At 35.9% G+C, this 23,721-nt stretch overlaps 1 protein-coding gene across 1 annotated transcript in view; it reads left to right on the plus strand.

Moving 5' to 3' along the window:
- LOC140236488 (uncharacterized) overlaps positions 1-23,721 on the plus strand; it is a 49,128-nt gene that overhangs the window by 13,632 nt on the left and 11,775 nt on the right. The window contains exons 3-15 of the mRNA XM_072316411.1: positions 9,242-9,523; positions 11,985-12,320; positions 15,596-15,922; positions 17,235-17,546; positions 18,387-18,674; positions 19,812-19,893; positions 20,594-20,698; positions 20,851-20,909; positions 21,515-21,711; positions 22,150-22,237; positions 22,477-22,553; positions 22,832-22,868; positions 23,501-23,598. Coding sequence (XP_072172512.1) covers positions 9,242-9,523; positions 11,985-12,320; positions 15,596-15,922; positions 17,235-17,546; positions 18,387-18,674; positions 19,812-19,893; positions 20,594-20,698; positions 20,851-20,909; positions 21,515-21,711; positions 22,150-22,237; positions 22,477-22,553; positions 22,832-22,868; positions 23,501-23,598 — 2,288 coding nt within the window. The remainder of the gene's footprint in view (positions 1-9,241; positions 9,524-11,984; positions 12,321-15,595; positions 15,923-17,234; positions 17,547-18,386; positions 18,675-19,811; positions 19,894-20,593; positions 20,699-20,850; positions 20,910-21,514; positions 21,712-22,149; positions 22,238-22,476; positions 22,554-22,831; positions 22,869-23,500; positions 23,599-23,721) is intronic.

Here is a 23,721-nt window from a genome sequence, read left to right on the forward strand (position 1 = left end):
AGCGAGTTATCACCTTTGAGGGTATAAAAGAAGTCAGGGACCCATCTCATGAAAGGTGAACGCGTGAGGTACATCACTGGTAGATAAAGCATGCAGTTCTAAAAACTGGTCCAATCCTGGCAAAACTGTTCCAGGGAATATACATGTAGTTTAATTCTGAAACTGAATAAATACATTTCCTCATTAAATCTGAAGATGTATGAAACGTCACTTAACAAAACTATCGTGAAAACAAGCAACTGGCAAGACGAGGTTTCATCTAAGCAAACGTTCACAGAATCTTCTTACGGTACTGCTTGTAATGCGTTCTGAAAACTATGATGATTATACAAGAGAGGTTTTTCTTCACAACCAATTAAAAAAAAAAAAACTTACTGAAAAGGCCAACTGCGTGGGATCATGTATATCATACATAATGCTTTGCTTGACTTCTGGCTTCTTTTTGTCATATTCGATTGCAACAGATTGGATTCAACCCATCTGCTATATACATATAAGCAGGAGCGTCGATCCGTTTTCACAACGGGGGGGGGGGGGGGGGGGACTTGGAAGATGTGATAGGAAGCGTTTTAACTACTTTCTTGACCATCGAATTTCAGATTGGTTTCATATTTTCATTTCCATGAAAAATGAGAAAATTTACACCAAATCTGACAAATGTCTGATCCTCATGTTTGTTGCTATACTTCCTCAGAAACATAAATACAGTGTTATACCATTTCGCGGAATGACGCTTTCGCGAATGCGAGCCGACAACTCTTTTCAGGGCAAGAAACTCCAGCGAATTGCCACTGACATTTAATGCTTTGTGTAGAATCGGGCGCATTTTGCTTTCGCGAATCTCGGCTCCTCGCGAATTTCACAAAAGTTTCATGCATGCGAAAATTCTCGGAATATGAAATACAGCATTTATAACATAAAAATAAATAAAATCCAGAGGGCTCCTTCTCTAATATCAATGAGCTGATCCTGAGGGATCATCTACCAAAATTTGGTGCTTTTATCAGCCGTGTAACGGTAATTTCACCAAGCGACCTCATTATTAGTGTTTATTGCGTACGCCGAAGCTTTTGCGTCTTTATCATTATGTTCATTATTATTATTATTATAATAATTATTATCATTATCATTATAATAATTATCATTACTACTACTACTACTACTACTACTACTATGTTATTATTATTATTATTAAAGACCTTAAATTTAGTAAGTCTTCGGGTTATGATGGTTTAAGTGTTTATCTCCTTAAACAGATTATTCATTTTATCGCACCCCCACTAGTACACATATTCAACATATCTCTCAGTTCTGGCCGCTGCCCAAACTCACTGAAAATCGCAAAAGTGATTCCCATCCATGAAAAAGACGATCACACACAACTAAGAAACTACCGCCCAATATCCCTTCTCCCAAGCATATAAAAAATTATAGAGAAAATTGTTTATAAAAGACTATTTTCTTTTTTAAATAAAAATGAAATTCTTATTCCGAATCAATTCGGATTTAGGAAAAATCATTCTACATATTACGCTATTACTCACCTTTGTGATAAGATAATTAAAGCTTTTATCAATAAGGAACATATTGTTGGAGTTTTTATGGACCTGAGTAAGGCATTTGATACTATTGATCACAAAATTCTTATTCGCAAATTGAAACATTATGGAGTTCGAGTAATACCTCTTCTGTGGTTCACCGATTATTTATCTACCCGTGAGCAATATGTTGAATTTGATTCATGTTCCTCCAGGAGGTTAAAAATCAATTGTGGAGTACCACAAGGGTCTATCTTAGGCCCTCTGTTATTTCTTATTTATGTTAATGATATAATTAATGTTTCACCAATATTAACTTACATTTTGTTTGCAGATGATACAAATATATTCTATTCACATAAAGATCCACAGATACTTATCCACACACTTAATTTTGAATTAGGTAAAGTTTCTTCCTCGTTCAAATGCAATAAATTATCTTTAAATATTGATAAAACTAGTTTTGTACATTTCAAAAACCTTCATTCTTCTGATAGTGAATGTAATTTATATATATTGATGGGTTACCCCTTGTAGAAAAAAGTCTACTAAATTTCTTGGTGTAATTATTGACGCTAATCTTACCTGGAATGAACATGTAAATAGTATAAGGAATATTGTATCAAGAAACATAGGTATATTGTTCAAACTGAAAGATTTTTTGATAGAAAAGTCTCTTTTTATTTTATATAATGCACTGATTTTACCATACATCACATACTGCAATATGATATGGCCAAATTCTAACAAGACAAAAATTCAATCAGTTCATCTTCTCCAAAAAAAGAGCACTCCGCATTTGTACCAACTCACATTATCTTGCAAATTCTGAACCATTATTTTTTAAATTGAAAACTTTGAAAATCCACGATATTCATACATTACAAAGGGCAATATTCATGTACAAATACAAATCCAATACCCTCCCTTCCTCGTTCCACAACCTATTCACTGTGAACGTCCACGCTTACCCAACTCGACATTCTAAAGATTATCACCTCCACAATCCCAAGTTAATGATAGCTCACAAGTCAATTAGACATCATGGACCTGACGTTTGGAATAATCTCCCTGAGCAAATTAAGACAACCACCAAATTATATTCTTTTAAGGCACTTATGAAAAAATATCTTTTATCGAAATATAATGATGTATGAGTGATAAGAAGTTTTGGGGTTTTTACGTTCACTCACAAACAGTTTATATTGATATAGTATTAGTTTTAGTACTTTGCTGCTCATCAAAATTGTTGATATTGTATACAGAAGTATGTAGAAGACATACATGTGACACAAAGAATAAACCAGAATCAACTTAATCAGGTGTATATACCCAAACATTAAATTAACAAAATTGTATTTCATCGCATGCACAGCTCAGCACAGCACAGCACAGCACAGCACAGCACAGCACAGCACAGCACTCACCTCAGCACAGTATTATGGTAAAAAATGCCTATTGATAACAAATAAACGAAAACTATTTTGAATTCCCCCTTTACTTTTGATTTCATAAATTATTACAATATTTTGGATTTGACTATTGATTCTATTTTTGTAGACACGTCCGTTATACAGATATATGTAAATCGATTTTAAGTCTCGTATATTACCCCGAGGCCTCGATCCATGTCAAGCTGCTGTTTATGATCGCGGTCTCCTGCTTTTCTGTTATTATAATAACCAAAAATGTTTAATTTTAAAAATCAATTTATTCAAATCCCCTCTGTTATATTCTTTTTACTAAAAGCTTGGTGAAAGATTAAGCACATAGACCCTGTATTTCAGATCCTCTTTTCTCAGTTCACACTTTCCAGAGTGTGTGCTTTCTTTCCAACATTACTTATGTAGGTTTGGAGAATCCATTTGAATTGAGTTATACATCATTTTAAAGCTTAGAGTCTACTCTTGCAGAATCTGCCCTTAACTAAACATCCATGCCTGCCGACTTTTTGTTTATTTTGTGGTGCATGGTCACATATATATATATATATATATATATATATGTATATAGGAACATTAGGATGAATATTCAATAACTCTAGCTATATTCCAGCTCCGGTTACATGATGACATGTGGTCAATATTCTATATAGAGACAAGACAACCATTACATCGAATCGATCTACTAATTCCAGTTTGATGTAACTTTAGCAACGTTCCTAAAAAAGATGCCCGTAATCTATTTCATTTTCCTATGATCAAAGCCCTATGATTACACGAATTTGTGTGTTAGCAAACCTACAGAATTACCTTCAGAATTAACTGATTTACCTATGGTGTTGAAGTCTTGGAAAGTGCAATGTTTATTATAACTTTGCTTGATTCTACAAAGATCGCCAATGTCAATCACAATGACAATCATAACATGTACACATAATGGTTACTGATGCCCTAGTTTTAGGATATTTGACATCACAAACACAATCATAGTCAACACAATGGAAAATAACTTATGCGAATGAATCTAGATACAAGTACCTTGTTGTTGTGTTTTTTTAATTGATAGGAAATTCCACACACTATACTCGTAGACGACGACAAGCAGGATGCATTCAAAGTAAGTAATTAGCAGTGGGAATTTTCATTTCTTTCCTTACCCCTTCATTTAACTGCTCAAGGAAAACAGGAACCCTCATAAATATAGCAATCAGCACTTCGGTGTCAATCAACGAACGTCTTTCTTTTCTGCCTCAGGGTATCGAGAATCACGTCATATTGAACTGAATATAACAACTCAAAACAGACACCCAACTAGGCCGATGAAGAAAGATTACATGCAGGGCCCAATGATGGTAAATCATCTATTTCTAAATTCTGAATTGTTAATTTCCTAACGTTCTAAGACACATGCACAATATTAGTTTCAAGAATCTCTATTCCTTTTGAAGTATGATGTTTTGCTTGCTTATTTTTGGTAGCTGGAGCCAAAACACTTACCATGTATAGGAAAATGCATATCTCTCTAAAAAAAAATCGAGTGGAAATATTCACTCTTAAAGGAGTGAATACAAAAAAGAACGAATTTAGAGTGAATTTCGAGTGAATTTTGAGTGAAAAATGTTCATTTTCACTCGTTTTGGATCACTCAAAAATCTTCGAGTGATCCCTAAGGTCACTCCAAAATGAGTGAAAATGAAAATTTTCACTCAAAATTCACTCCAATTTCACTCTAAATTCACCTTTTTTTTTTGTATTCACTCCTTTAAGAGTGAATATTTCCACTCGATTTTTTTTTCTAGAGAGAACATTTTATAGGGTGAAGAAAATATTCATACGAAAAGAGAAAAACTGAGTAACCTATCTTACATGGAAATCTGCATTTCTTCCATGCATACATTGTCTTTTTGTTCAGCGAGTGTTCCACCTCAACAACTGTGGGCATCTCAAGCAAAAATCACCTGGACGATTACTTCATCGGAGTGTAACCCTAACACAGATGGGATATGGCGTGTGCATTATGGAGTCGCTTTGACAGATCGTTGCCCAGGTGAACATCGGTGGGCATTTGAAAAGACTCTACGTAGTTCACGTAATAGGAATGTATATTTGCACAACTTGGAGCCAGTTACTACATACGAAGCCAAATTAACGCTCTCAAACCCGGCGATTGAATCCAATGTCATCTCATTCACCACAAGGGAGTATAGATATTATTATGGTAAGTTCACAGTCAATACGACCATACTTTATTCAAGTGCAGCAGAGATAGTCACCGACGCATCTTTTCTTTCGTTATTTATTTGGAAGTCTAGGGAAATTTGCACAATAAGATTCACACATTGTCTGTACGTTAGTATATCAGCCATTGTGCCCTTGAAGGCCTTGGGAAATGCAGACATACTCAGGTTACGAAATTGACGTAGGATTTCACAGGCTTTCTCGGCGACGCGTTACAGCCATGCCAGTGCTGAGTAATTCGGGAAAAAGAAAGAAAGAGAGAAGGCCTTACATATGACAAGGTTTGGGTCATATTTGTTAGTAAAACATGCCAGTTTTTATGGTTTCAGCTACCTGAGGACATTGTGTTAGTTAGCCAAGAAAAAAAAAAAATATAGGCCTATGCTGCGGTTTAGACAAACCAAACTCATGACCCTTTCCAACCAAATTGCAGAACATAAGTCTTAGGGAGCTTTAGATTTTGACGCGCGGACGTTCAGAGGGGAAAAAAATGTTCTAAGCATGCGCAGAAGTGACGTCAAGTCGATCTATTTCTAGCTTGCCTCGCCTGAGTTTTTCACTACGCGCATAACTGGGCTATTTTTACGTCCGCACAGTTTGCAACGTAGAGAACTACTTCATGCACCGATCATATGGGGGCGCGATTTTATTTTTTATACGTTGCGTCCCAGCGTAATCTAAAGCTACTTTTCAACGCAACGCAGGGGAGAGGAGAACGTCCAGCGCACTCGTCGTCTCAAACGTCCGCGCGTCAAAATCTAAAGCTGCCTATTAGTTGTTGATACATCCCCACAAGTCATGAGGTAAATACACCAACTTGCGAATATCACGTCCAAAAAGAGTGAACAAAGAATACAGAGCACAGCTGCTGATTCTGTTCTACAAATTTCGTTAGGTGCCATGTCTATCAGTCATGAGAGTCTTGTAATAAAGTTTTCGTTTGATCATTGGCTATGGCATGGAACCACGACGTAGTTCGATAATGTAGAAGATTGCCATTATACAACAATACTAGTCCATTTAAACTTCATTTAGTTGCTTAAGTTTTTTTTTTTCGATCTCTGTCTAAGTTTCTGAAGTGCGGAACTTCAGCCAACTCCTTGCATGACGAGGACATAGTTATCACGTTGACATGAAATCGTGTAAATGAGAAGCAGAAACGTAGACATGACCTCTAAAATCCCTAATGCTATCTTTGCGTAAACAAAATTGATAATGATAATTATGATATGCATAAGTTAAGTGTTTTCACGAAGGCTTTTGCAGAAAAGAATAATAGTTTTGATGCCTGGCTGGTGTACACATCGAGGGGCTCATTTCCTATAGTAGGTTCGCATACATTGTACAATACGGTACAAGATGGATTCAATACCCCTCAGTCTAAACTTCTTAATTTAAAGAGTTAAAGAATGGTCAATTGGGGCAATATGATATGAAACTAGAGGTGTCCAACAGGGGCTATAGGTATCAGAACACTATAACAGTCGATGGAAACACTATTGATGTATCTCTCTTCTTTGACACATTTGTGTCTGCATGACATAACACATCAGTTATCGTTTTATATATATATATATATATATATATATATATATATATATATATATATATATACAGTCGTTGTTATAAAAGTCTTGTTAGATTTCTTTTACTTTCACCTACAAGAGAATAAAACAAAAGCAAAACAAATCAAAGAAAATATTGTACATGCTTGATGTTAGGAATAAAATTGGACATTCTCCCGCGAAATAATTCTTAACCAATGTAAAGTTCTTTATAATCATAACTTATCTATTTCCTCACAAAGATGAATACCTGATTTGGAAGTCTCATTCAAATCATGTTAATAAGTTCATATCAAGGATTTTTTCTCTTAAAAACCAAACTTTTTCCTTTTCTCTTCAAGTATATATCAATTATACAGCACCATAAAATAACACATCACTCCTCGATTAAGAATTGCACTCACTAGATGAACCAGGCAATATTTGGTTCTGTTGGGTAAAGGAGAAACAACAAAGAGTATTCCATCTGTCTCCCGTTGCATTTGGGACAAAAAACACATGACGACATTAAGAACACAAACTACACATAATTAGTGTAATGCTGTCTCATCAGACCTCCCAATCTTTCTCTCCATTTAATTGGAAGCACGTATAGGAGAACGAGTATCAGTTGATACATATGAAGAGTTTTTTTTTTTTTTTGGGGGGGGGGGGCAAAAACCGATAAGTCCATATCTGCAAAGTGGAGATATTTGCGATTAAGGGTCAAGAAAAATAAAGAAAATAATACGGGAATTTTTGCTTCTTTGGACCATAACTTCAAAAATTTACCTTTATATGTAGTGACCAATATATCATTCAAAAGATATTATTTTGTACTTTATGACAGAGACCGTACTTCAAAATCTTCAAAAATGGACTTATCGGTTTTTGCAAACAAACTCTTCATATAGTAGTACGAGTATGTACCAATAACTGAGATTGTAAGAAGCGTGCCAAACCAGAAGTCCAGTCGAGATAGGAGAAAAAAAAAAAAGGTCAACCAAACTCAAATTTCAACAGAAACCGTTCCACGTGCACTTAACATGAAATATCTTTCAAACACTATATAGGTTTTACCGTCCGTATTCGTCACCTCTTCATTTAATTTTATGAATAAATTATTCTTAATTCAATTTCTTTTTTGAAAAAAAAAACAGGTTTTAAGCGTTTGTCAAATTATCTCTCTTAATCGCAGAATGTGCTTTTCAAATTCTAAATTAAGCATTCAAATCTGTCAACCAGCACTGAAATCCTTCTCTGCCGCTTAGCGAGTTAGCAATGGTAGGTCACATTCGTATTGTTTCAAGCAAGTTAGATATTTCGTAATTCAAATTCGTCGTGTGTGAAGTAGGGGGCCATTATGGAGGGATTAAACTGCAATGAACTTTTAACTATAAATAAAGAATGTTCAGAAGTCCGTGAGTTTATATATACACTGTACATTGTGTCTATCTTATTTGAGAATGCATAATCTTCAACTGCATCTTTGTCTTTTTCAATAGTGTCATCACTGTTCAGGTCTGTGCGAGAACATTTTTGTGTGTCTGTCTGACTGATAGAAGTAAGCGAGTAAGATTGTCAGTAAGATTGAGTAAGAGAGTTAGAGCTGTGATAAGGAAGATTTTTTTTTTTCATATGAATTATTAAATCGCCGTAAATGTTATGAGTGAATAGTTAGTTTAAGGCAAATAATTACAGGGTTATCTTTAGCTTTGAAAAAAAAAATAATGCTAATGAATGAAATTGATTTTGCTTCCTCGTACTCAGTTACTACGACCAATGTATATAAGTTTGCAATTGACAAAAATGGAGGAGAAAGTACGGAACTGAGTGACGATAATATTCTAAAAATTGATCGAAAAAAACCCCCCTGAAACAAGCATTCCTACATTCTCAGGTGTGTTGAAAGCAATTAAAAACAGATTAAAAAATAGTCAGGCTGCACTGGCTGAACTATGTATTTTAAGACCTGTCCACTCTTTGCTTGCACCATTCCCTGTGAGGTTTTCGTGTAATTATAATTGGGATTTCATGGTGTTCTCAATGTCTGGAAAAATCATTTCCACATATAACGCAAGCGCCTATGTGATTCATATACGTGGTTGTAGTAGAAGTGCAACCAAGACATCCCACCAAACCCACCAAATCTGTATTACATGTCATGAGGGAACTTGCTTCCTTGACATTAAGCCAGTTCCAACTTGGAACTGATATATATATATATATATATATATATATATATATATATATATATATATGTACATATATATATATATATATATATATATATATATATATATATATGTACATATATAAATGCGGTACAAACAAATTATTGTAAATAGTTAACAAAGCTGTGTGTGTGTATGTGTGTGTGCGTGTGCGTGTGCGTGTGCAAGTGTGTGTTTGTGGAGGTAGAATGTTGTACGCGTGCTGGTAACTACATCTTTTTGTTACATTTTTGACTTGATAAAAGCACCCGAAACCATACCTTTCAACTCCATCACAAACACGGAAGGGAAACAAGTTCGATGGCGCCCCGTGTCATCTGATTACCGTTTCGAGGCGTATGAAATTCAGCTCAGAGGGAGCAATAGCACTGTAAATTGCATCGATATCAACAACCGACAGGACACCAGCGTCACCTTTCACGAAGCCATACCGTGTGTCAACTATCTGTTCAGAGTTCGCGTCCGAGAGAAATGGCAAAGGACTGGGCTTTGGCAAGCAAGGAATATAACATTCCATGGCTTGAAAGGTAATCAAAAGTCTTTGTATTAGGAAATTTTATGGAAGATGATTTATTTCCAATTAAATGTTTTATCAATTACGAAATTAATTTCATCCCTTAGAAAGGAAGAAAATCTTGGAACCATATTGCAATAATTCCAATATATTTTCTAATGTGTGACTACGCAATTTATTTTGAATCCTTGTCAATCAAAATTAGTAAAATAGCCAATAAAATAAAAAGGATACCAGTCGTATTGTGTTTATTCACATTTACATTTATACAAACACTAAACAATTTCATTTTGGGGAACGCAGTTTCGTTTTTAGTGTTCGAAAGTTTAATTTCATTTCATTTCAAAGAACGAGATTATTATTTTTTTTTTGGCAAAATCAAAATTGTGATAGTAAAACCTATTCGTTTATGTGCGGTAAAATTTGAAATTTCTGCACGGCTGGTGAATTCGTGTGGAGCATGAAAGTTCACTTGTCTGAAGTCGTTTTTCTACTTCATTCATTAAAAGTAGAAACACTATGTACGATGTATTGCCATGGACACATTACGTGTTTGGATGTAATATGGATTCAAACACATATATACATTCAATTTACTTTCTTATTTCTTGTTTTCTTTTTATTTTCGTGCTTTCTTCAGTTTTCTTTATTTCTATTGTTTCATTCACTAATTGCTTATAATAACATACATTTTTTTTTCTTTTCAAATCCTGTGAGCCACAAGCTCAAGTGAGCTATTGCGGTTTGCTATTATCCGGCGTCTGCCATGGGTCATCTGTCGTCCGTCGTGTGGCACCGTACATACGTAGCAGGGATCTTGCACATTGTATTAAGAAATTTTATAACATCATTAATTTCTTCTTGAAAACCCTGTATGATTTTCACCAAAATTAGCAGTTAGAATCTCTAGATTGATAGGATCTCAGTTTATTGAAATGGCTCCAATACGCCTCTTCCCTCCTGAAAATAAGGAATCTTTTTAAATCTCCTTCTCTGGAACCAAAAGTGATACAGCTAAGTTAGTGCTTTGAGTCAGTACATTGATGACTGAAGTGCCTATTTTGTTCGTGGCGGATCTGGGGCCACCCCCCCCCCCCCTTGGGTTCTGTTGTGGTCCACACACACACACAAACAAACAAAAGTCGGCTTTTCACACGGTCCTCACATGATACTTTGCAGTTCCTTATCATCCAAGTTGTGTCGCAACAAGATTATGCTGGACATTAACAACTGAGAATAGTACGGCTGGGAAAATGAAACCCGTAGCAAGTATTCATTGACCATTGACGTAGATTTTTATCTATATTATTGATTTATTATAGTATACTACGATTTTCAGCATTTAGGTGTATTGGATAACATAGCAGAGCAGAATGAGTATAATTCTGAATCTAAAATGGGCTGTCCATCTATTTTGTAACCTCTCATGTGATTCATGTAAGAAGAATATATTGTTCTGTGTATTTTCAATGTGAAACGGAAAATGAATAAACAAAACAAAACAATTTGAAGACCGTTATTTTGAGGAAAATCCTCTGAGCGTATTTATGCTACCCCCTGTAGCATACCTGGATCAACATCCATAAGTTTTTTTGTTTTTTTTTTTAAATTCATTTCTAACAATACTATCTATAGGACAGATGGACATACCTAACAGTTGAAGCTGCCTGCCCCCTTCTCAACTGGACCTGTTGAAATAAACACTTTAATGAACAGTTATGTTTAGAGTACTAGAAGTAGCCTTTAGAAGAGTCCATGAATGTATATTGATGTACTAAGATTCTGTGTTTCATAAATTGGTAGATTGAGAAGGCGAGTGAACAATGATCAAATTTGAAAGCTGAATGTCAGTTTGTGTTATTTATCTTACGTGAAGGAATGACACGTATACATTCCGAGTGTTGCTATGATTTCTTTTAATGGAAAAAAAAGTGTTTATAAAGATATATTGCTTACAGTATGAAAAATTAACCTTTCCAAAACACGATGACACAAATTGATTCGTGCACAGGCAGTATGAACGTAATAAGTAACCGATTCCATATTTCCTAATCTGTGCTATACATGGCTCTGACGTATAATCCAAGCAGCTTCGTTCTGGTGTAACGAAACTTTAGCTGCTTGAGATATGAGTTGGTGTCCTGCCTTGTTAAAGGCCTTTTTCCCTATTTTTGTTTTGTTTTGAAGTAAGTGTTTTGGCGCTAAATCCCTAAAATGAATAGCATCTGTGATAGATATACAAGTGTATACATCAAGAGACGCAAGATAAATGTTTGAAGCTACCTGCTCAAACCAATGACAGAAGTTGTGTAGATCTAGAAAAAAAAAAACACCCAACGGCAACAAAAAGAGCATTCCTGGGAACTTTACATATTGATGCTTATGAAAATATAGACGCTTGATTTTATTCACCTATTTTTGTGCTTGTGAATTAATATCGTCTTTTCCGTCCTTTCAATGTATGTTTCTCTTAGTGAGCGCAAACGCGACATCATCGACAACAGCTGAAGTTTGGTGGTCACTGTTTGAGCAGTGCAGCAATACGACGGGATTATTTTTGCGTGTTCAATACAGGCTTGTGCAAAGAGACGCCTGCCCCTATGAACACCCTACTGACACTGAATGGAGACAGACCGAGGAAATAACACTCTTTCATGAACAAGTACCAAACTTTCATGAATTACGAGAACTTGAGCCTTCCACAACATACGACATTGAAGTCCATCTTGGGCGGCGAATTGAAAATGGTGTGTGGTACAACATAAATATTTCAGATGTCCACCGTGTCATGACCTTTGCTTCAGAAATCGGTACGTCTTTCACGAGAGAATGTATTATTACTGACAAAATCTAGAACCTAAACATACTTCATACTGAAGTAAACACAAACAAATATACCCATACACACAAAAGGACATCCTATCGCAATTTGATATACTTTTTTTTATAGGTTTTTTGAAAATTTTCAGTAAAAATGATTGCTTAATTTGCACCTTTGACACAAATCCTTTTTTTTTGTTCATGCTGGAAGTCATCAAATATTTACCTTTCATGCATGTAGGCCTACATGGAGAACATCGTTACTTTTGGGTTGCATATATCATTGGTGAAAATTGGTGAAATGCCATGTGATGCTTGTCAAACTGATTGGTATGTGTTCATATTATTGTCCATGAAAATGGAAAATCTTCCTGGGAAGTGACATACACAATTACGCATACATATAAGAGCACACATTTCAAAATTGAACAAAAACATAGTGCAACATTACATAATTCATTAATTTCATTCTGAAATAAAGGATTGGATTTTTATAATATTTTCCAGAATTCAGTTCTCTATGTCAGGACTTCACGGGTATACAACATTGTTCACCGGCCTGGATATCGCTAATGCGGGTTCGGGGATAGACCAAATGTGACCCTGCACCATAAAACAAACCAAAAAGTCGCCAGACATGTATTTTTAGTTAAGGGCAGATTCTGAAAGGGGAGACTCTAAGCTTTAAAATGATACATAAATCAATTCAAATGGACTCCCCTAACCTACCTAGATACTGGAAAGAATGCACACACTCTGGAAAAGTGTGAATTGAGAAAAGAGGCTCTGAAGTACAGGGTCTATTCAAGCGCTTAATCTTTCACCAAGCCGCTCTTGCTGTGCGATGAAAGGGACAAAACACAGGCTGCCAACCACTCGAGCAACAACAATGAAGGAATTCTTAAATTAAGGTGAAATTTAGCATGTTCTATTAGCACACTCTGTTCATGATTAATACCAACTTACAAAACAGTAGCCTTATCCTTTCAAAAGTTATTACACTTGAAAGTGAAGAGTGTACAAAGGATTTCAAGAAATGAAAAGGGGTCTCTAATACATACCTGACACTCTCCCCCAAAAAGGGGTTGTAGAAAAACTGCTGAAAACACACTTTCCCATTCATGTTCTGATTCAAAACTTCAAAATAATGTAGTGGAAAGATAGATCTTTCAGAAAATGTAAAAACTCAAAACTGACATATTTGACACAGTTCACCTTTTTTTGAGTCCTCACGTGAAACCAAGTGGTGCGACTTTTTGTTTGTTTTGTGGTGCACGGTCACAAATTGTAAACTGAATTAATAATGGATCTGTACAAAATGCAAAATTGCAAAGATTCACGATAATTTGATATTATGTGGTTAGCTGCTTCGTCATTGATCTTGTATAGATCTGAACATATGGAAATCATTCATGGGTGCCTTACATGTTGATGACAATCACATCGTAACTGCTGACTTCTTGTTTGTCATAAGTAAGGTCATGATTCGTCACATCATTGTATGTTTTTCTCAGTGTGGGTGAACGCTATATCAACGGCAACAGTGGAAGTTTCGTGGACATTGTTCGAGCAGTGTAGCGATACTGCGGAATTATTTTGGCGTGTTCTCTACAGGCCTGTGCAGAGAGCTGCATGCCCCGATGAACGTCCTACCGACACTGAATGGAGGGAAACCGATGAGATAACACTCAATTATGAACAAATACCAAATTTCGAGGAACTACGAGATCTTGAGCCTTCCACAACGTACAACATCAAAGTCCAACTTTGGCGCCGACATGGATACCCCATGTGGAACACCATACTAGTATCTGATTCAGCTGTTGTTAATGCTACAACATTTGCTTCAGAAATCGGTAAATTTTTTTCCAAGAGGAATGCATGATTACAAACGAAATCTACATACGTATACACAAACATTAGTGTACCGATACACATATCAGAAAGATTTGGATTTTTTCGTGACTTTCAATAGCAATCAAATTTACGTCTTTCGAAGGTAACAATAGTTTCAGTGTGATTGCTGAATTTTCATCTACATGACATAAATCCTGATTCGTGAACGTCATAATTTATTGTTCATTCTCACTCTATTCTGAGTGCTTGAGAACGTGACATTCTTAAGTTCTTGATCCTGTCATTGCATATGTGAAAGAAATAAGTGCTTGTCCAACTCATTTTCATATAATCTTCCCAAAATATTTATTGCAGCCTCAATTCACGCCCATCGTGTTCATGACATCAAGGATGAATACTATTGTATAATGCATCCATTACGAAGTTTGTTTGTATGTTTTTTTTTTTAAATCTGTGTCCCTTATAACCTTTCATCACAATCATTAGCACATTGATGAGTGGGCTACATTTGAGACATTGTACAGATAATATTGAGCCAGGTATGAAATTTGCATTTTCTGCACACACACGCACACATGCACACACACACCCGCTTCAAAGCTCAACACCTGCGTCAAATCCGAACGTACATGATTTTCCGATAGATTTCATCGAAATGTCCTATTACGTCGATATGACATGAAAAGTGAGTAGTGTTTTTCCCCCATCAAACTGTTGATGTCTCGCTGTAGCATTTCAACAATAACTCACAGAGAGCAATAATGTGCAAGAGCCTGACAAAACTATGACTGTACATTTTATAGGAATGGACTATGGAAGAAATGGCATAATGTGGATAGCAAAGGCGCATCTCTGATACAAGTTTTGTTGTAACTGTATTTGTTACAAAGTTGTTTTTTTTTTGTCATAAGAGCGTGTGGAAATAAGCATTGACATGAGAGCTGTAAAGCCTTTTATAAACATATATTACCATTTACGACCTCTGACCCTCTGACAGAACTGGCGCATTTACCGCACCGTAGTGCTTCTATGACCTGAGTATGGTCATGTATTTATTTGGGGTAAGAGTTGCACAATCTAGCTTCACAAACGAGACTTTCATCACAATGTCACGTTTGTTACAAACGTAGGACTGATTCCATTTGGATCATACTGTAGGTACACTTTGCAAGGGAGAGACCTGTGCTAGATACAGCTTTAGCCTTTTATTTTCTTTGTTTTCATTTTTGTCATGCCCTTGTTTTCCGCTAACGCCATAGGTGATGGAAAAAAAGGGGATTGGACATAGAAAACGATGATCAAGGTATAAAGGTTGCTGTCGCTTCCCATATGACTTTATTGCATACATTATGTTTCCACTCTTATTATGTTTTTTTTTTCTGATTACATTTCATTTTTGCGAATACAGGGTCATTATCGGCGGAGTGGGTACAAGGGACGACAATACGTTTGTCTTGGGTTTACCAAGTCACTGAGGGATGCACGTATGACTCCTTGCAAGATTTGAAATGGCGTGGTTATTACAAAGTCATCGATAGAGACTTATGCGAGACATTATTGCCAAATGAGTCATTTCACACAATTTTTCCTAATCGAAGCATGGAATTTACAGGACTCTCTCCGCTGAACTCGTATAATGTATCTCTCGAGCTTGTGCAAAGGGATAATGGAGGGACCGAGATCACCTTATTGCAGTCAGCACACGTCACAATCGGCAACCTGGAATCAGATCGTGGTAGGATTATCCCAGCTTGATGCAACTTGATACAAGTCCATCAATAATTCTTCCCCTTCACATGTTTTGCATATTTACAAATTCATCAGCAACTAGATTATTGGAACTGAGCTATGTAATGCAAGTAACTGTCGCTGACTAAAGAAATAACATTATAAATGGCTGCGAGGTAGGCCTGTTCAATATTTTCGTCCCTACATGCGAAGAAGTTCGTGCTTGTCATGCACATATATTAGGATTCCAAAAAACATCACTAGATCTGTTCTAGATTTTGTTTAGATTCATTGCTGCGATCATTGGTGTTGACAAATAGTCATAATCACGAATACCAAAAATAATATGGAGAAAGTAAAGGCCGTTTGAAACTGAGTGTATCCAATAACGTTTGGCATATTGGGGGAGGGGAGGTCATGATTATTGGGATACTTGAATAAGTGGACAGAAAATGTCACAAAATCTTATTGCTCACATCTTAAAGGACAAGTTCACCTTCATAAACATAAGGATTGAGAGAATGCAGCAATATTAGTAGAACACATCAGTGAAAGTTTGAGGAAAATTGGGCAATCGATGCAAAAGTTATGAATTTTTAAATTTTTTGTGTTGGAACTGCTGGATGAGGAGACTACTAAGGCTCGTGATGTCATATGAGTACAACAGTATAAAGAAAATGTAAAGAAAATTAAACATATTTTCATTTTTTTTTTCGCATAATAAAAGAGCACTTGACTTGCCTCTTTCTAAAGGCAATGGGAATAATATTACCCATAACATATGTCAGCAACGAGTCAAGGGAATGTGTACTTTTTTTTCAAAAGATAAAATTTTGTGAAATTCTCTTTATATTTTCCTTATATTGTTGTACGCATGTGACATCATACACTGCAGTAGTCTTCTCATCCAGCGGTGACTGCACAAAAACTTCAAAAATTCATAACTTTTGAACAGATTGTCCGATTTTACTCAAACTTTCAATGATGTGTTCTACAAATATTGCTACATTCTCTCAATCCTTATGTTAATGAAGGTGAACTTGTCCTTTAAGTTTCATCGTTGATATACAAGTCAGGGGGCTCACACATACCGACATGCGTTTAACGTGTATGCGCATGCGTTGTATGTGTGAACAGATTTCATATCATGACGCGCATATGAAGAATACGGATATGGGTGGGTATGGGAGAACGGAGATTCATGTTAGGATGAAAGTCGGTAGCCGACAGTAATATGATAATCATAATCGCCGATTGAATAACAATTATAGCATATTCTTAGAATTGATTTATACCAAATGGTATCTCCTAACCTGCAGTGACCGTCGAACCGTCTGCATATGAGACGAACAGCTTACTTGTCAAGTGGTTGCTGGCACCCACGTGCTTGGGTACCTACCGAGTGATTTATCGACCCCTCCAATACTTAGCTTGTCCCCTTCATCCAGTCAGTGAGGCACCACATATCACCACGGACGGACATCAAGACCAATCTTCTCGGCCTCGTAGAAATTTCCTGATCATTCAGAATCTCGCTAACTTTGCAACGTTTCACGTAACCGTGAAATTGATATCTGGAAGTGGGGGAGTGATAGCATCCGTGTCGGGGCAAAATACCACCGGAAGTGACAGTAAGTTAAACTTTCCATTTGAACGTAATAATTTGTATTGAACAACAAGTACAGCAAAATATCTGACATGTGACGATTCTACAATCACAGACCTCACTGATCTCGAACAGAGAGACATACAGTATTTAGGAGAGAAGACAAGCCATCAAATCGTGCTTCTATATCTCATGTGTGTTTTCTTGCGTGGGGTTATAAGGGAACTGGGGGTTCGATCGTAGCAGAATCTTCGTCAGAGGTTATAAAGTATTAAATAGATTGTATCATCTAAAATCTGAAGTACTCTCGAGATCATAAAGTGCTCCAAGTGGGTTACACATGTATGGGATCATTTAAATCACATTCCTTTTAATGTTTTGATCTCGTAGTATATTTCTGAAATGATGACAATCATCCTATCTCTGTACCTTATTAATTCTATCTAATCCCGATGGAATCCCATTTTCTTTGCTTATTTTCCACTAATAAATTATATTGATTTCTGGGTAGTTTTCTCCTGTCTGCATTTGTTACTCTTTTAAATGTTATATTATCATGAGCTAATAAATTGTGAGAGAATATGATCGTCAATGCCCAGAACATGAAACATCACATTACTGTTTGCTCTCACACAATTTCAGCCAAAGTCATGTAGAAAACGGGTTCGAATCCCAAATTTTGCTCGCAAATTTTTCCACGCATAAAAAATATTTTAATGACGTGGTAAAAACAGCAAAATACTTAAACAATATTTCCCCGGCAAAGATAAACACCATATCAATTCTTAGAAAAAAACAAACAAACAAACTCTCTTTTACCCACAGTCTCGAAATGCATTTTCCTATTAATTTTCTTTGAAATTAGGACCTTCTGCGATCGCCAACAGTTTCAACGTTACCGGAACGACTGTATCCTGGTATCCGATCACATGTGAGAACGTAAGAGGGATATTCAAATATTACGAAGTTGTACTGCGACGCCAACATCAGGAAAATAGCACGCAACGCTGTGAAGTATATGAGCGAGAAAATACAACAGTTTCTTTTCACGCGGCATTACCGTTTACAGACTACAAGCTTGGAGTCAGAGTTTGGAATACTGATGGACCAAGTGCTTGGACAGAGGCTGATTTCCGATGGGGCACTGAGTTAGGTGAGATATGAAAAAGCTCTGTTACACGTTATTTTACCTGTATTTTCAGAAACACGTGTGTTTGAACTTTTATTATGTAAATATATATGAATACATGGGCAGTAATGTAGTATAGAGTACTGTGAGAACATTTTCCTCTTTATTTCTAAGGGGCTAAAGAGGGAGGGGTGTCAAGGGATATGCTCCACCCCTAATTCTCCATTCGGAAACTCATGGAAAAATGCTTTATTGTATTGTGTTGGTCAAGTCTTACTTCTTTGAGATTAAGAAATGTATCTTCTTTCGTGTTTCTTTAAGGCAAATGTACATTTTTTTTTATGTGGGGGGAAGGGGATGGGGGACACACAACTGTCAGTTACAGTGCTTGATACACTGTAGGCCTATATAGTCACGTATGCATTGTATATCTGTGTTTGTGTTTAAATGTATGTGTGTATAAGGAGAAGACAGTCAAATATTTTGAAGTTTTTCATCACATCTTTCGTCATTCATTCTGCAGTGATTTGGAATGTTGTAATGTTTATAACACACACACACATACATATATGTATATAAATAACAGCAATTAGTTTCTGCTCGGAGTCCTAAGAAAGTATAGATTCACAACGATAGGTCAATATAAAAACTCCGTTAGAGACGTGAATTTGACGAATTTTCGCCCATGGGGCTTTGTCAAGTCAATACATTTGACATTTTATTTTGAAATGTATTTTATTTTTCATTTGACATTTTATTTTTATTTTATTTTGACATTTTATTTTGACTTAAAAATAAAATGTCAAATGTATTGACTTGACAAAGCCCTATGGGCGAAAATTCGTCAAATTTACGTCCCTAACGGAGTTTTTATATTGACCTATTGTTGTGAATATATATGTATATATATATATATATATATATATATATATACATATAAACATGGGTAGGGATTTATACATAATTACATATACATATATATATGTACACAGGGCATATATATATATATATATATATATATTTATTCATAATATATACAATATGCATTATGCGTATACACATGTACTCACACATAGTATTCAAAGTACATCGCGATCATTGTAGTTGGAAAGAACATAACCTGTGTACTTTTCCAATTCTGTTTCATTTTCGCGAGAGTAGTGAACTCTATGTCAAATTCAAACGGAACCACCATGGGATGCTTAATCGCCTTTGCGCTGATTCTCGGAGTAGCGTGTTTCATGTAAGTGCCAGAATACATCAAGTTAAATTTGTGTCGTTTTGTAATTGTGACATCAGATCACAACGTACGTAGAGCGGCAGTTATCTGTTGCCACATTCTCAGAAATATAGTAAACGACAAAGAAGCAGAACAGAATAGAACAGAACATAGAACAGAATAAGCATCTTGAGAGATATAATCCGGGAGTCAACCGCTAGGTCTTAACGCACTAGATAATGAAAGCACACCACTATAAAGTATCAAAAGGAAATTGTTAAACAATTTGTATGGTGTATCCCAATAAAAACGGTTTTGATTTTCGTTTGAAGGAGAATATAGAGAATAAGTAATTTATAGGGGCAAGGTTATTTCAGTATCTCTGTCCAGTAAAATTATTGCTTACTTCACCAAGATGGTAGGAGTACGTGGAAGGTGATAAATGCGTTACTACGAGTTGGATAACAATCAATAAGTGTAGCTGTCAATAGAGCTGACCGTGCAACGTAATGGTAATCCCCGTGCGTTACCATGAGATAGCATGTCCAGCATTCGGAAGAAACTACGACAGAATACGGAAGTAAAGTGCACCCTAGACAATGGAAAAAAAAAGAAAAGAAAAGAGAAGATAATGATAATTTCGACATACACTCGGTCGATCTCGTGAGTAATTACTTTTTCCTCTCGTCACAATACTTATTTCATACCTATTATGATTCCACAGTATCTACTGGAAGAGACGGAAGCAAAAGTTGTATACTAGTGTTGTCGCTACGGTAGCCACTTCATCTAGAATCGATGGGTCTCAAGAATATGGAGTAAATTACAGGTAAGCAGCTATCGTGCCTTTGGCAAGTGCGTTTTGCGTCTTCAAAGAAACGTCATGTGTTTACTTGTTTGTTTGTTCCATTGCTCATGAATGTTCCTTTTCTTACTTTATTCTTCAGATGTTACTGATTTTGTCTTTTATTTTCGTGTCAGTCACAGGAACCTGGCTGGAGGCGAAGAAATCACAATGCGTTGTGTTCAGCCCAGCGAACGTAAGTAGAGTTCTCCTGTGTAAATGGCAGCATCAAATTCATTCCATCAGTCTGTTCCATTTCTGTTCTTGAATGTCTGTGCAGTATACATACGGGCATGATATCACTTTATTTTACATATTCTGTAAGCAAGGGCTACCTCAGTTATACCTTTCTTCTTACCGTGAATACCAATAATGGTACAAAACAACAAACACACAAGATTAAACCTTTACCTTTAAAGCCACGTTTGCAGACGTGTGTTGCCAGTTCATACATCTATTCATTCAGAGACACTTGACAGATATAGAATACGAAGAATCGTATTCACTCCTCGATACGTGGACTTACTAATGGAGAATCTAGCCCATTATGGGAGGACCGTGTGTAGTGAAGTCTCTATAGATTGTTGCTAAAATTATCATTTCATGTTTTTCTTGCTTTGTCGACAATGACAAGACAGCGAACTTTAATGCTACGAATGTAGTACCTACAACCAATTGAATAGAAAATCCGAAAGAAAAAACAACATAACTGTAAGCTTACTTTTATAAAACCTCTTTTTTTTTTTTTTTTTTTACTTTTATAAAACCTCTTGCAAGAGGTTGAATTCGTATTCACTCCAGTAAATGACTACGGAGATGACGACGATGGTGATGTCGACAATCAATTCAATTGTGACAAAAACAAGCAGGAAGCATCGATCTACGAGAATGTCCAGCCAGATGACCTGCGACAGCCAGCTATTGCCATAGACCGGCTAGCCGATTATATGGCAGAGATTAACTCACGGGGATTCATGGGCTTCACTGAGGAATTTGAGGTAGACGGGTTCATCCACTCTTGCGATTACAGTTATTTACTAAATAGTCATCCTTACAGTGATTGACAGTGTAGTATAGGGGCCTACGTAAAATCCATATGAGTTATACAAATGTCTGTAATGTTTTCTTTTCCATTCTAGTATTTGGTATGTCACGTGTAATTTACGTTTTACTATTGCTTATAGCCTTGCACATTATTTCTCGTCGGTGTATGCGCCAAACTGCTTACCGACAAACTGCTTACCGTTTTGGTTGGTCTTTATTTACTGATGACAATGATGCAATAAAAAGTTGACTTACATAGATTGTATTTTATCGATTGAGCCGTGTAAAGAATGTTTTATGTGATGGACATTTCATTATGATTTTTTTAGTACTTCTTTATAAGACTTCATTTCTAACAACGATTGGTCTCTCCTTTAACATATACCAATCAGATGCTCCAATTAGATCAGACTTATCTGAGCGACGAAGCCAAGAAGAAGGAACACCAGAAAAAGAACCGCTTCCTCAACATCTTGCCATGTATGTTAGACACAATTCTATGTTCCTCCTCTTTATCTTATCTTCGGTAAATATCATCTGTTCAATTTTAAAACATATTTCAAAACGAAATATAAGCATCTGAAATTTGTCACGTATTGAGCAATTCACTTGCAAACAGTTTCCTATTAATGTTGCTTTCTGTTTCATATTTTTTTTGTCAATTATTGAATTTAAACCTGATCCACCACCTATAATTCAGCGATTTAATTTCATTTCAGATGACCATTCTCGGGTGAAGCTGAACTTACGTGGGAGAGACCCATATTCTGACTACATCAATGCATCGTTTATAAACGTTAGTATGACCTGTAAACCCCATTACATGTACATTAAATCAATGTAAATTTGAAAGTCTGGAGAAGGTATTTCAAGAGCATCCATACTTGTTTGTTATGTTAAATACTGCATTATATGTAAAAATGAATGTATGTATGCATGAACGATTATCTGATAATGTGCACAATAGCGATCAGATAATCGTTCCCTCTTTTTTCTTTCTTTTTTTTTTTTTTTGCACAAGCCAATGCTGCCATGTTATCTATATTATGGAGATTTATTTTTCTATCTATCCAGGGTTATGATGCACCGAGCAAGTACATAGCTGCACAGGGTATGTTGCATTCATTCTTTGATAATTGTGAACAAAAACATATTCATTTAGAGGAATAATGTTCCATTATAGCACACTTGATTGTTAAACATTTTCCTGCTCCTTTTTATTTAAGAAAAATTATGTTGGTAAACAGAAGTTTAAAAATAATCGAAACCACAATGCGGAATCCTATATAGACACTCATCGAAGTGCAGTCTTGAATTTGGATGAAAATAACAAAAAAAAAGAGTACATAGGAATGAACCTTTGTCATATGCTTTCTTCTGTAGGGACATTCATTATCACTGAGCTAAATCAATGTTGACAATTAAAAAATGTTAAATTAATATTGATTTTCTTCGGATATTTATTCAAATGTCTCCCATATCTTTATACTGTGTATTTTTTTTTTTACATGCAGGCCCGACGACTGCGTCTATGCACCACTTCTGATATTGATTTTCCTCGGATATTTATTCAAGTGTCTCGTATGACTTTATACTGTGTTACTTTTTTATATGCAGGACCGACGACTGCGTCTATAAATGACTTCTAATATTGATTTTCCTCTGATATGTATTCAAATATCTCCTATAACTTTACACTGTTTTTTTTTTTTTGATTGTTTTTTTTTTTTTTTTTACATGCAGGCCCGACGACTGCGTCTATAAATGATTTCTGGCGCATGATCTGGCAGTATGACTGCAAAAAGGTCATCATGCTCACTAACATCGTGGAAGGCAAGAAGGTTTGGCAGAAAAAAAAAAAACCCATAAACACGCAGTTTTACAACTATGGCAGTCAGTGTAGAACCAGACGTGGCTTTTTGCACTATTCTAAGCATACATCATGTTTTGTGGTTGTCTGGTAT

This window comes from Diadema setosum, chromosome 13 (assembly GCF_964275005.1).
Source record: "Diadema setosum chromosome 13, eeDiaSeto1, whole genome shotgun sequence".
Lineage (NCBI taxonomy): Eukaryota > Metazoa > Echinodermata > Echinoidea > Diadematoida > Diadematidae > Diadema > Diadema setosum.